The sequence below is a fragment of the Aquarana catesbeiana genome, linkage group LG04 (genome assembly GCF_042186555.1).
Source record: "Aquarana catesbeiana isolate 2022-GZ linkage group LG04, ASM4218655v1, whole genome shotgun sequence".
NCBI classification, from domain to species: domain Eukaryota; kingdom Metazoa; phylum Chordata; class Amphibia; order Anura; family Ranidae; genus Aquarana; species Aquarana catesbeiana.
Window position 1 is genome coordinate 135,842,570 of NC_133327.1, and position 14,967 is coordinate 135,857,536.

The 14,967-nt window shown below is 45.3% G+C and overlaps 1 protein-coding gene across 1 annotated transcript in view; it reads left to right on the forward strand.

Moving 5' to 3' along the window:
- The window catches only part of GIGYF2 (GRB10 interacting GYF protein 2), a 285,009-nt gene that overhangs the window by 261,321 nt on the left and 8,721 nt on the right, over nt 1-14,967 (forward strand). The window contains 1 exon segment of the mRNA XM_073625706.1: nt 14,003-14,163. Coding sequence (XP_073481807.1) covers nt 14,003-14,163 — 161 coding nt within the window.

Below are 14,967 nucleotides of genomic sequence, written 5' to 3' on the forward strand. Positions count from 1 at the left end.
TCGTCCCATGTACAGATACTCCAGTCTCTGCTGCGGAATTCTGCAGCTCCTCCAGGGTTACCTTAGGTCTCTGTGCTGCCTGTCTGATTAATGTCCTCCGTAAGTTTTGGTGTGAGGCCGTCTCTTGGCAGGTTTGCTGTTGTGCCATGTTCTTTCCATTTGGTTATGATAGATTTGCTGGTGCCCCTAGGGATCATCAAACATTTGAATATTTTTTTATAACCTAACCCTGACTTGTACTTCTCAACAAAATTGTACCTTACTTGTTTGGAGAGTTCCTTGGTCTTCATGGCAGTGTTTGATTAGTGGTGCCTCTTGCTTAGGTGTTGCAGCCTCTGAGGCCTTTCAAAAAGGTGTGTATATTTAATGACAGATCATGTGACATTTAGATTGCACACAGGTGGACATCATTTTACTAATTATGTGACTTCTGAAGGTAATTGGTTGCACCAGAGCTTTTTTTGGGCTTCATAACAAAGGGGGTGAATACATACGCACATGCCAATTATCAGTTTTTTATTTCTGAAAAATAGTTTTATGTATATATTTTTCTAATTTTACTTCACCAACTTAGACTATTGTGTTCCATCACATATAATTCAGATTAAAAAAAAAAATCAAACTAAAGGCTGTAATGTAACTAAATAGGTAAAATGCCAAGGGGGGTGAATACTTTTGCAAGACACTGTACCTTAGTTTTTACAGTAAACGTTTGTGGGGAACTATATCAAATGCCTTTGCAAAATCCAGATACATCACATCCGCAGGCCTTTCTTTATCTTTATGTTCTGACCTCACTTTCTTACTGTTTTTATACTTAGAGTTTCTTGGGTTTTTTTTTTTTTTTTTTTTTTTTTACTATCCTCCTCTGTGTCTTTTGTGTTCTATCTGCCCTGATTGCACTCTTACATTTCCTATTGCATTCTTTGTAAAGTTGGAATGCTGACAGTGACCCCCTCAGCCCTGTATTTTTTGAAGGCCTTTTATATGCATTTTTACATTGGAGTTTAGCCGCCCAGGATTTATTTAGCTGACCAGCTCACGCAGATATACAGTGGCAGGTCGGCTCTCCTGCGCGAATCGCCGTACCTGTACGGCAGTTAGCACAGGTGCAGTTGCGGTCACGCGCCGTCGCACTCTTGCTCTCACTGTGGGAGAGTGCCCGCAGGTCGGGTGGACTCTGTCCGGCGGCGACCCGCAATCACCTAATAGAGGAGAACAGGTATCTGCTTTTGTAAACAAGGCGAATCCCCGTTCGGACAGGGGACATGTCAGAGATCCACTGTTCCCACAAAACAACAAAAAAAAACCCTGCAAGACAAAGGCATAACGAGCTAGTATGCGAGTATACTCACCTTAGATCAAAGCCCCCGCAGCCGTCCAGTACACTGCTTCGGGTATCGTGGGCTCCAGCTCTGTGATTGGCCAGAGTCGCGATGATGTCACCAATCAATATATGCCTATTGTGATTTTTTTTTTTTTTTTTTAATCAAAAATATGTACAAGAATATACATCGGCCTAAACTGATGAATAAATGTGTTTTTTTTTTTTTTATCATTTTTTTGGATATGTATTATAGCAAAAAGTAGAAAAAAGTTTTCTTTTTCCAAAATTGTCGCTCTTTGTTTATAGCGCAAAAAATAAAAACTACAGAGGTGATGAAATCCACCAAAAGAAACCTCTATTTGTGGGAAGAAAAGGATGTAAATTTTGTTTGGGTACAGCGTCTCAAGACTGCGCAATTGTCAGTTAAAGCGATGCAGTGCCATATCGCAAGAAAATGGTCTGGTCATGAAGGGGGCAAATCCTCCAAGGCTGAAGTGGTTAAACTTATTTCTCGTTAGAATGCGCTGGCCAATACTTTTGTTTAGTATGCGCTTAAAGCACTTCCATTTTTACGTGTTCTTTGTTACTAGGATTTTATCCCATTTAATATCTTCTAGCAAAGAGCGCAGTTTAGGGAAGTTGGCTCTTTTGAAATGCAGTGTCTTTGTATTATCCTTGTGTTTCCTAATAGTTACATAGAAAATATTTTCACTCACCCGCCCCAAAGTCTTTGGCGATCTCTCTCCGGTGGAAAAAAGTTATTCCTGTACCTATTGAAGATGTTTCTTCTTTCAACGATTCTCAGGCCCAGCCCTGCAATCAGCTGCTATTTCAGTATGTCAAACCGCAGTTAACCAGGTTGGGACAATTAAAGAGGTTGTAAACCTCCATTGGTATATAATAAGGCTTACCTATAGGTACTGTAAATGTCTCCTCAACATGCACTGTTTAGGAGATGTTTGCTGTACACTACGCCAATGACTTCGACGCATGTGCTGTGAAGAAACAGCCGCCCGCGCCATTTCTTCAATAGCGAGTGCCGTGACCGGTGGCTCCCGCACTAATGCACAATAGTGATGTCGCGCATCAACAGGTCATGTTTTCAGGATTTTCCTCAGATGAAACGGCTGTGGTAATTACTAAGGCAGTGAAACTGATCAAATCACCTGTGCAAAATAATGGAAAGCCTGAAAACATGACCTGTTGGTGCGCCTTGAGGAATGGAATTGAAAAAAACTGATCTAGATGACCTTCTGAAGGACTCGTCTCTGGTCAGTTCTCAGAAAATGTCCACAGGATATTTCAACTACCCCAGGCTTTTTGATGGGTGATACATTTAAAAAAAAAAATCGTCTCTCCAACCTTATTTTCACGTGGAATACTTGGGTCTGGTACTGGATATTTCCCAGAAAAAACCCATTCAAGAGAAATGCAAAAATGAGATTCTCCATAAGAGTTCAAGTCCTAATGATCGCCTCCTTCAAGGCAGTGCCTTTTGCTCAATTCCATTCAAGAACTCTCTAACTAAACAGTTGGAAAAAGCAGGCACCTTCCCTCAACTTACCCATGCTCTTATCCAGCCAAGCAAGAAGCACCCTAGCCCAAGCAGTGGGGAGAGCTTTTTCCCCTACCGCTGGAAAGTCCCTATAACAGACACGAGTGTACAGTGCCTTGAAAAAGTATTCATACCCCTTGAAATTTCCCACATTTGGTCATGTTACAACCAAAAACATAAATAGATTTTATGTGATAGACCAACACAGTGGCACATAATTGTGAAGTGGAAGGAAAATGATAAATGGGTTTTCAAAATTTTTTACAAATATGTTAAGTGTGGTGTGCATTTTTATTCAGCCCCCTGAGTAAATACTTTGTAGAACCAGCTTTCGCTGCATTTACAGTTGCAAGTCTTTTTGGGTATGTCTCTACCAGCTTTAAACCATTCCATTGTAGCTCTGGCTGTATGTTTAGGGTCGTTGTCCTGCTGGAAGTTGAACCTCCACCCCAGTCTCAGGTCTTTTGCAGGCTCTAACAGGTTTTCTTCTAAGATTGCCCTGTATTTGGCTCCATCCATCTTCCCATCAACTCTGACCAGATTCCCTGTCCCTGCTGAAGAAAAGCATCTCTGCAACATGATGCTGTCACCACCATTTTTCACGGTGGGAATGGTGTATTCAGGGTGATGTGCGTTTTAGTTTTCCGCCACACATAGCATTTTGCTTTTAGGAGAAAAAGTTCAATTTTGGTCTCATTTGACCAGAGCACCTTCTTCCACATGTTTGTGTCCCCAACATGGCTTCTCGCAAACTGCATACGGGATTTCTTATGGCTTTCTTCTTGCCATTCTTCCATAAAGGCCAAATTTGTAAAGTGTACGACTAAGGCCTCATGCACATTGGACGTTATAAAAATGGCAGTAGCTTTGCAGTGGGTTTTTCAACTTTTTTTTCAACGTTTTTGCAATAGGTTTTTTTTAGCGTTTTTCCACGTTAGCGTTGTTAGCATTTGTAAAAAAAAATTTTTTTAAATTTTTTTTTCAATGGATCAAAAATGTTAAACGCTGGTGAGCGACGTTTTTGAGCGTTTATCACCGTTAGAGCGTTTTTACAGCTGAAAAACATCTCACAGAACCCACTAGTTTTGCTGTTTTTTTACTGCTCAAAAACGCCACTGCCAAAAACTGCTGATAACAGCCTATGTGTGCATGGACACATAGGATAACATAACGGAGCGTTTAATGACTGCAGAAAAAACAGTCTACAGCCAAAAACAGCTGCTGTAAAAACGTCCAGTGTGCATAAGGCCTTATAGTTGTCCTGTGGGCAGATTCTCCAACCTGAGCTGTGAATCTCTGCAGCTCCTCCAGTGTTACCATGGGCCTCTTGGCTGCTTCTCTGATTAATGCTCTCCGTGCCCGGCCTGTCAGTTTAGGTGGACAGCCATGTCTTGGTAGGTTTGCAGTTGTGCCATACTCTTTCCATTTTCGGATGATGAATTGAACACTGTTCCGTGAGATGTTCAAAGCTTAGGATTTTTTTTTATTACCCAACTTTGCTTTAAACTTCTCTACAACTTTATCCCTGACCTGTCTAATGTGTTCCTGGGCCTTCATGATGCTGTTTGTTCACTAAGGTTCTCTAACAAACCTCTAAGGGCTTCACAGAACAGCTGTATTTATACTGAGATTAAATGTCACACAGGTGGACTCTATTTACGAATTAGGTGACTTCTGAAGGCAATTGGTTCCACTAGATTCTACTTGGGGATATCAGAGTAAAGGGGGCTAAATACAAATATATGCCACACTTTTAGATATTTGTGTAAAAAAACTTTGAAAAACATTTATCATTTTCCTTCCACTTCACAATTATGTGCCACTTTGTGTTGGTCTATCACATAAAATCCCAATAAGTTACATTTACATTTTTGGTTGTAAAATGACAGTGGAAAATTTCAAGGGGGTTTGAATACTTTTTCAAGGAACTGTATCAGGCTGAGGAGTGTTATAATCTTTGACGACTTAAAAACTTGGCCAAGAGAGGAAACCAAGCTCCCCATCAACCGCCTGGAGCTCAGCAGTCATTTTGTCCCTGCAGCACTTGACCCCTCTTCTGAAGGGACACCCTATGCAGGTGCTATGCAGGTGCAGTCAGACAATACCACCATGGTGGGGTTATGTCAACCATCAAGGAGGCACTAGGAGCCCGGCTGCCTTGAAGGAAGCAAACAGATTGTCTTGTAGACAAACTTGCTGTCCAGTAATTTCTGCAGTCCACATCCCAGGAGTGCACAACTGGCAGGTGAATTATGTCAGCTGCCACCACTTGGACCAAGGGGAATGGTCTCTTCTTCCAAATGTGTTCAGTTTCATATGCCAAAGATGGGGTATTCCGGATGTGGACATCCTAGCCTCCAGATTCTACAACAATGTACCTCTGTTGCCAGAACCTGGGATTTTCTAGCTCTGGCCCTGGATGCCCATTAATCCCTTTAACTATGCCTTCCTTCAATTACGAATTCTGCCCGGTCTGCTGCTCAAAATAGAGCAAGAGAAAAAAACGGTGATTCTAAGTGGCCCAGAAGACCCTGGTACACAGACATACACTTCTAGCAGACAACTGTGGCCCCCAGAGGCGTAACTAGAACCTTCAGGGCCCCGGTGCAAGAAACAATGATGGGCCCCCCTCCTTCCATCCGAGCTCCAGGCTTCAAATTTTGGGAGGGCATCCATGGACATCCTCCCAAAACCGTGCTTCCCGCATGCCCCCTGGGACGTGCATCCAGCGCAATCACATCGGCCGTTTACCATGTGATGTCAGCTGATCACATGTAAACAGACTTGCCGGTTATCCGCAGCCCTTTCCTCCCGTGCTGTGTCTGTGTGAGGAAAGGACTGCCATTAACTGTCAAGTAAATAAATAAAAGATATGTGGCGCTATTCCATCAATCAGTAGTACCACTTGAAATATAAAATAATGGGCCGATCAAACCCCACCTTCTACAGTAAATATCCGGAGAAAGTACCCAATAAATAATAGCATAACAAGTGAATAATAAAAATATATAAAATGGTGGAGATACAATTCTAAGGTATGGGAAAATTTAAAATCTGTCAATATACTATCAAGTGCTTAATCAACAATACCAATTTCCCCTCGTTAAGTAAAGACCAAAATATTGTTCTATGTGGATCTGTGAAAAAATATAACTAACTTCTCAAATAAGATGCTCAAAGTCAAAGTACATGTGATAATGATGATTCAGTGCCTTACAAACAAATCAATACCTCATACATAATCACTGTGAATAAAATAAATAAATATATGGATATAAATATGACTAATATGGTAAAGTGACCCTTAATCGTGAATATGCATATATAAATATTAAAGTGACAAATTAGTGCAAAAGATGTTCAGCATAAAATGTGCAATAATTGATACATAGCCAAATGCAAATTTCAATCGTACCACAAAATTATAATAAATAAATAATAAAATTATTAAATAAATAGGGCAGTCAATCCCACCACAGGGATGCTGTCCCAAACAGTGACAATGGTGTAGTAAAGTCCAAAAAAGTGCAGTAGTGGTAGGTGGTTTCCACAGCAAAGTCTTTACACACAGTGCCAAACCAATGTGCAGTGATTTTTTCTTTTTTCTATGCACGTTTTAGTGCATCTCCCAAGTGTTTCCCCCAGCCTCTCACCTCCAGAAGCGGCCCCCAATGGGCCAAGTAGAGCGGGTGGATATTAACTAGGAAAAGCTGTGTTCCCTGCAGCGTGTCTTTAAGCATCAAATGAGTCTGTCTCTCATCCCCAGCTTCCAGCGCTTTCAGCGGTCCCAGCAATTTAATCAAGAACAGAGGAGAGGTCTCATGGTGTAGTATTTAAAACATTTATTTGAAAAAAACGTAATAACTTACATTAAAAATAAGCAGCAAACGGTAGATGTAAGCAAAGCTTCCGGGTTCGGCCGTCCCCGTGAAGCGTCAGCACCTGACTCCTCCTAATTCCCTTCCACAGGCGGTGGTCTCAGCGGGGAGCATTGATAGCTTCAAGAAACTATTAGATAATCACCTTTCTATTCCAGAGCTAGAGGACCCCGCAGCTTTAGATGTGACAGTCAGTGCAGGAGCAGGCGGAGAACGGGGAGGCGGAGCGCTAAGGGAAAACCTAGGGAAGCGGCAGCCGCTTCCCTAGGTTTTCCCTTAGCGCTCCGCCTCCCCGTTCTCCGCCTGCTCCTGCACTGACTGTCACATCTAAAGCTGCGGGGTCCTCTAGCTCTGGAATAGAAAGGTGATTATCTAATAGTTTCTTGAAGCTATCAATGCTCCCCGCTGAGACCACCGCCTGTGGAAGGGAATTAGGAGGAGTCAGGTGCTGACGCTTCACGGGGACGGCCGAACCCGGAAGCTTTGCTTACATCTACCGTTTGCTGCTTATTTTTAATGTAAGTTATTACGTTTTTTTCAAATAAATGTTTTAAATACTACACCATGAGACCTCTCCTCTGTTCTTGATTAAATTGCTGGGACCGCTGAAAGCGCTGGAAGCTGGGGATGAGAGACAGACTCATTTGATGCTTAAAGACACGCTGCAGGGAACACAGCTTTTCCTAGTTAATATCCACCCGCTCTACTTGGCCCATTGGGGGCCGCTTCTGGAGGTGAGAGGCTGGGGGAAACACTTGGGAGATGCACTAAAACGTGCATAGAAAAAAGAAAAAATCACTGCACATTGGTTTGGCACTGTGTGTAAAGACTTTGCTGTGGAAACCACCTACCACTACTGCACTTTTTTGGACTTTACTACACCATTGTCACTGTTTGGGACAGCATCCCTGTGGTGGGATTGACTGCCCTATTTATTTAATAATTTTATTATTTATTTATTATAATTTTGTGGTACGATTGAAATTTGCATTTGGCTATGTATCAATTATTGCACATTTTATGCTGAACATCTTTTGCACTAATTTGTCACTTTAATATTTATATATGCATATTCACGATTAAGGGTCACTTTACCATATTAGTCATATTTATATCCATATATTTATTTATTTTATTCACAGTGATTATGTATGAGGTATTGATTTGTTTGTAAGGCACTGAATCATCATTATCACATGTACTTTGACTTTGAGCATCTTATTTGAGAAGTTAGTTATATTTTTTCACAGATCCACATAGAACAATATTTTGGTCTTTACTTAACGAGGGGAAATTGGTATTGTTGATTAAGCACTTGATAGTATATTGACAGATTTTAAATTTTCCCATACCTTAGAATTGTATCTCCACCATTTTATATATTTTTATTATTCACTTGTTATGCTATTATTTATTGGGTACTTTCTCCGGATATTTACTGTAGAAGGTGGGGTTTGATCGGCCCATTATTTTATATTTCAAGTGGTACTACTGATTGATGGAATAGCGCCACATATCTTTTATTTAATTGTATTTTGGGGAACTGAGTGGACCTGTCTATGTTGGCGGCTCTCCATCGGGTGGTTTACCGTCAGGTTCAAGATTTTCTTGCCCATATTGTGGTTTTGCGCACTAGTTCCCATTCATTTAGCATTAACTGTCAAGAATGTCAGTAAATTGTTTACACTGATAATCAGTGCCCCAGTCATCAGTGCCATGTATCAGTGCCTATCAATGCCGCCTACAAGTGTTACCTATCAGTGCTCATTAATGCTGCCTATTAGTGCCCATCAAATCTGCCTATCAGCACCACCTATCAGTGCTCATTATTACAGCGTCCATCCATGCCACCTATCGGTACTCTTCAATACTGCCCATCGGTGCCCATCAATACTGCCTTAGTTCTGCCTATCAGTGTTCCTCAGTGCCCATCCGTGCAGCCTGTGAGTTCTGCCTATCAGTGCTCATCAATGCCCATCAATGCCCCCTTTCAGTGCCTCCTATCAGTGCCCCTATCAATGCCTTCTTAGTGCCCCCTATCAGTGCCTCCCTTCAGTGCTCATCAGTAAATCCTATCAGTGCCTCCCATCGGTGCCCCCTATCAGTGCCTTCTCAGTGCCCCCCATCAGTGCCTCCTATCATTGCCCACCAGTGCCGCCCATCAGTGTCCCCTATCAGTGCCTCCCATCGGTGTCCCCTATCAGTGCCTCCCATCGGTGTCCCCTATCAGTGCCTCCCATCGGTGTCCCCTATCAGTGCCTCCCATCGGTGTCCCCTATCAGTGCCTCCCATCGGTGTCCCCTATCAGTGCCTCCCATCGGTGTCCCCTATCAGTGCCTCCCATCGGTGTCCCCTATCAGTGCCTCCCATCGGTGTCCCCTATCAGTGCCTCCCCTCGGTGTCCCCTATCAGTGCCTCCCCTCGGTGTCCCCTATCAGTGCCTCCCCTCGGTGTCCCCTATCAGTGCCTCCCCTCGGTGTCCCCTATCAGTGCCTCCCCTCGGTGTCCCCTATCAGTGCCTCCCCTCGGTGTCCCCTATCAGTGCCTCCCCTCGGTGTCCCCTATCAGTGCCTCCCCTCGGTGTCCCCTATCAGTGCCTCCCATCGGTGTCCCCTATCAGTGCCTCCCATCGGTGTCCCCTATCAGTGCCTCCCATCGGTGTCCCCTATCAGTGCCTCCCATCGGTGTCCCCTATCAGTGCCTCCCATCGGTGTCCCCTATCAGTGCCTCCCATCGGTGTCCCCTATCAGTGCCTCCCATCGGTGTCCCCTATCAGTGCCTCCCATCGGTGTCCCCTATCAGTGCCTCCCATCGGTGTCCCCTATCAGTGCCTCCCATCGGTGTCCCCTATCAGTGCCTCCCATCGGTGTCCCCTATCAGTGCCTCCCATCGGTGTCCCCTATCAGTGCCTCCCATCGGTGTCCCCTATCAGTGCCTCCCCTTCAGTGCTCATCAGAAAATTTTATCAGAGTCCTCTGTCTTCTCAGGACAGCACGGCTCTGAGCGGAGAGCGTGTCTCTCCAGTGGCATCACTAGAGTTGGTGTCACCCGGTGAGGAAAAAATTGGTGTCACCCCCCTCCACCAACTATAGCCCTCCCTCAGTACAGACATCCTCCACTAACTACAGACCCCCCTCTCAGTATAGACCCCCCACTAAGTACAGACCCCCCTCTCGCAGTATAGATTCTCCTCACTAAGTACAGACCCCATCCATCAGTATAGCCTCCCTCATTGCAGACCCCCCATCTATCAGTATAGCCCCCCTCTATCAGCATAGACTCCCATCTATCAGTGTAGACCCCCTTAGTGCAGACCCCCATCTATCAGTATAGACCCCCCTCAGTGCAGACCCTCATCTATCACTATAGACACCAGTGCAGACCTCCCCTCCATCAGTGCAGACCTCCCCTCCATCAGTGCAGACCTCCCCTCCATCAGTGCAGACCTCCCCTCCATCAGTGCAGACCTCCCCTCCATCAGTGCAGACCTCCCCTCCATCAGTGCAGACCTCCCCTCCATCAGTGCAGACCTCCCCTCCATCAGTGCAGACCTCCCCTCCATCAGTGCAGACCTCCCCTCCATCAGTGCAGACCTCCCCTCCATCAGTGCAGACCTCCCCTCCATCAGTGCAGACCTCCCCTCCATCAGTGCAGACCTCCCCTCCATCAGTGCAGACCTCCCCCTCCATCAGTTCACATCCCCCCTCCATCAGTTCACATCCCCCCTCCATCAGTTCACATCCCCCCTCCATCAGTTCACATCCCCCCTCCATCAGTTCACATCCCCCCTCAGTCAGTGCAGACCCCCCTCCATCAGTTCACACCCCCCTCCATCAGTGCAGACCTCCCCTCCCTCATTGCAGACCCCCCCTCCATCAGTTCACACCCCCCCTCATTACAGACCCCCCCTCCATCAGTGCAGGCCCCCCCACAATGCAGGCCCCCCCACAATGCAGACCCCCCATCAATGCAGACCCCACTCAGTGCAGATCCCCCTCCCTACATCAATGCAGACCCCCACCTCATCAATGCAGACCCCCCCTCAGTGCAGACCCCCACCCCATAGTGTTCCCCCCACCACTTGTCTATTTGAATACAAACTTTACAGACCTCAGAACAGCGCTCTCCCTCGGACTCCTCCTCCTCCCCCTCCGTAACCAGAGAGGAGGGGGAGGCGGCTTCGGTCCGCTCCGCAGTACGCCTGTGTGTCTCATCTAACAGCAGAGAGACACCGGCATTGTTTGTTTTATTTCCCTCTCCGTGTGTCCTCTCTCTCGCACCCTCGGCATGACAGGACACACAGCTGATCTCCCCCCTCCCCTCTCTGTGCTCCGCAGGCAGTCAAGTGTGAAGCTAAGGAGCTCACATTTCCCACGGAGCACAGAGAGAGGGGAGGAGGGAGCTCAGCTGTGTGTCCTGTCATGCCGTGCGAGAGAGGACACACGGAGAGGGAAATAAAACAAACAATGCCGGTGTCTCTCTGCTGTTAGATGAGAGACACACTCAGCCTCAGCGATGTGAAGAGCAACCCCGCTGGGCCCCCCCCACAGTGGTGGAATGCCGGGCCCCGTCACAACTGCGACTGTTGCGACCCCGGTAATTCCGCCACTGGTGGCCCCTTCCCAACAGGCCAGATCTTCTGTCTCAAGGTCCTCTATTACATTCTGTTTCTCCATCGCTGGCTTTAACTGCATGACTGTTGAATCTCAGGTCTTAAAGGATAGAAGGATTTCTGAGCCTGATTTCTACCTTGCTGAAAACAAGAAAAGCCACTTCCAGGTATTATCATACCTGGAAATCCTATTTTTCCTGATGTGAATGTTTTCTTGTGCCTGGTGGAAATGCAGTCAATTCAGTCCTAGAGATTACTGTGTGTCTTGCATTCTGGCCTTGCAAACAGAACTTGACTCTTGGCACCCTGAAAGGGCAGCCATCAGCCTTATCCATCCTCTTTCAAAGGCCTTTGTCTTCACACGCCCTTGTAAAAAAATATGCTTTCAAGGTAGTTCTCTCCTGCAGGTTCTTGGGTAGGCTATGATGTCTGTCAGACATGTTTCTGAACTTGTTTTGAGGGTCAAAGGAACTCTCACTAAACCAGGGCTACAACCAAATGTAATAATGTATATAGAATTGTGACTGATAAAATCATGAAAATCATACATCACGGATAATATACATATGTGTACACAGATGTGCATCAAAAAATACCCATATTCGGTATATGGAATTTGAATGCAAGGGTTTACACTTTTAAGAAAAAAACCCTTCTTGTGCTGTTACTCACTTATTCCATCAGATCAGTGGGAGTACCCTGGACTATTCAGCACCAAGGCTCTGTAGCCCAACTGTGTAGGGCTGCTATCTGGTCTTCTATTCATACAGTCTCAAAATTTCACCAGGTGGAAGTCCAGTGGTTCCAAATTAATAACTACTGCAGTAGAGAACAGACACAAAAGGACACTCTGCATTTTTTTACAGTAACTGCACTGTTTGGTGCATTTGAAGTGTTTTTTTTTTTTTCCATGCTTGCCTAGGTATCACGTTTAGAAATTACAATTGTAATTTTAAGTTAACAAGGGGCGTTACATAGGCAGGCTAGTTTCTTACCAGAGTCTAAAGAAATCTGAATACGTAATGAATACATTATTAGTGCTGTGTAGAATATCAGTGCAGTGTGCAATACATAGCATACAAAATGTAGTACAGAATTTCAAATTTATTTCACACTAAAAACCTGAGGACTGACAGAGTGGGGTAGGGTTATAGGCAGGGCAGGCATCAGAAATTTTGGGGCCCCTTACACAACTTTCGGTCTGGGCCCCCCCGGTGCTTTACTGTCGTTTTAGCTACACTTTTCAGCCGCTAGCGGGGGGCTTTTAACCCCCGCTAGTGGCCAAAAAAGGGTTAAAAGCACCCACAAAGTGCAGCTGCTGAATGGCTTTGCAGGCGCTTCGGCAGCGCTGCATATTGTTTTCAATGGCAGGGGTGGCTGTATTCACCTCTCCTGCACCACCCCAAAGATGCTGCTTGCAAGAATTTTTTTTTCCTGTCCTGCAAGCGCACCGCTCCAGTGTGAAAGCATTCAGGCTTTCACACTGGCTTTCACTGTCTCTCCAATGTGAAAGCCCCGAGGGCTTTCACACTGAGGCGGTGCGCTAGCAGGACGGAAAAAAAGTCCTGCAAGCAGCATCTTTGCAGCGCATTAGGAGCGGTGAATACACCTCCGCCAAAAGCGCCCCTGCCCATTGAAATCAATGGGCAGCTAAACCGCTACTGCAGCGGCGCTTTGCAGGTGGTTTTAACCCTTTCTCTGCTGCTAGCAGGGGTTAAAAGCACCCCGCTAGCGGCCGAATAGTGCCACAGAATTGACGGTAAAGCGCCACTAAAAATACCGCCGATGCACGCACCGCCCCAGTGTGAAAGGGGCCTAACATTAACATTCCACTTAGTACATGGATGTGTGTACAGACACAGCTACTCACCAGCATAGAGGGGAGGAGCCAGGACATCGATACAGAAAGGGGTAGAATGGAGCCCTGTCATTGCGAGGAGCGGCAGGAGGAGAACATCAGATGAGACCAGCAGGAGCCCCCCCCCCTTTCAGTCCTCTTCCTGTGAGACCCTCCATACTTTCGGTCTCTCCGCCACACTTCCTGGTTCCCGGGGCAACGCCAAGCTCACTCCTCACAGGCGCCGCAGATTAGACGCCTCCGGATGCACTTCTGCTGCGTTTGGTGGAGGGGGAGCTGGGCGGAAACTTTTCCGCCCACTTCCCCCTCCAACAATCCCAGCAAAAGTGCATCTCAAGGCGTCTAATCGGCGGCGCTGTGAGGAGTGAGCTTGGCGTTGCCCTGGCAACCAGGAAGTGTGGCGGAGAGACCGAAAGTGGCTTCAGGCAGCGGGTGAAAATACCTTGGGGGTCCGAGTCGCTCGGGACATCCGGACCCCTTGGAATGACCGGGCCCCTTACATGAGTGTGGGCTGTACCCCCTGATGGCGGCCCTGGTTATAGGAAAGATATCCTGGGGAGGCGTATCCTTAAAAGCTTGCCAGCGTTCAATCACCTGAAGGTTCATGCCTATAACCCATGTATGAATGTTCTTGTGTTTTGTATTCAATATGTATTAAATTTGTATTCAAAATAATGTATAAAAAAAAAAATTGTATTCAATTTTTTTTTTTTTATTATTTTGCGTACACTTTTCAGTTAACTTTACTGTATTCTTTTATGTTTTGGTACAGTGCACACATTTGTGTCTTTCCTGCGTGAAGTGGAGTCTCCCTATGAGGTCCATGACTATGTCTGTGAATATCTTGGCGACACCCCAGAGGCAAAGGATTTCTCCAAGCAGTTTCTGGAGCGCCGAAATAAGCAAAAAACTACAATACCGAAGCCACAGCAGGTATAAAATAAGTGATGTCTTAGTAGATTTAACCTGGTCTTTACTTAAGCATCAGAAAACACAATTGCGGAATTCATGATTATTTATGTAAGCAGCAAGGGGATTTAAAATGGAGAGGGGTTAAAAGCTCTGCCAAGTGTTTTTCTTTTATTTTAGAATTTATTTATTTTTAATTAACTATGTCTCTTGACACTTCTTGGCTTTGGGTTAGTACATGAGAAGAGAGCTGTCAAAAGGGCACACAACATAACTTGCAGGATAAGAGTTACAACACACAGTATGATTACTGAAATAAATAAAAAAAATTGTTACTGCTTTTGGAGTAACCATTTCAGAGATTTTCCTCTTAATTTTTGTCCTTGAAATTTTTATGTATTACCATCTTAAAAAGTATACATGTGCCTTTGTGAATTATGTTAGACTCTCATTGCTTGGATAGTGGGTACCCTATGGTGCATATGTATGAAACGTAGTGGTGATCTGTTAAGAAATTCTGACTAGAACCTGCCTGTCTGGTATGTTTTCCTGCACCTTCCCATTAGCTAGTAGGGTAGTCTAAGTAACCACTAAGAAGGGTCAGGCTACATACCGAAATGCTCTAGTCGCAGATTTAAGATGATCCTAGAATTACTTTTGGGGAGTGTGTCTTAGAAATCTCTTCAACAAGCCATAGGTCTCTCCTCTTTGAAGAACTGGATCAAATTGTCAGTCACAAATCTAGGTTGCAGTGCATGCTATAACATAATACACTACCCTTTTCTGGTACAATTAACAAGATGGAGAGCGCTCTATAGACTGGATGGT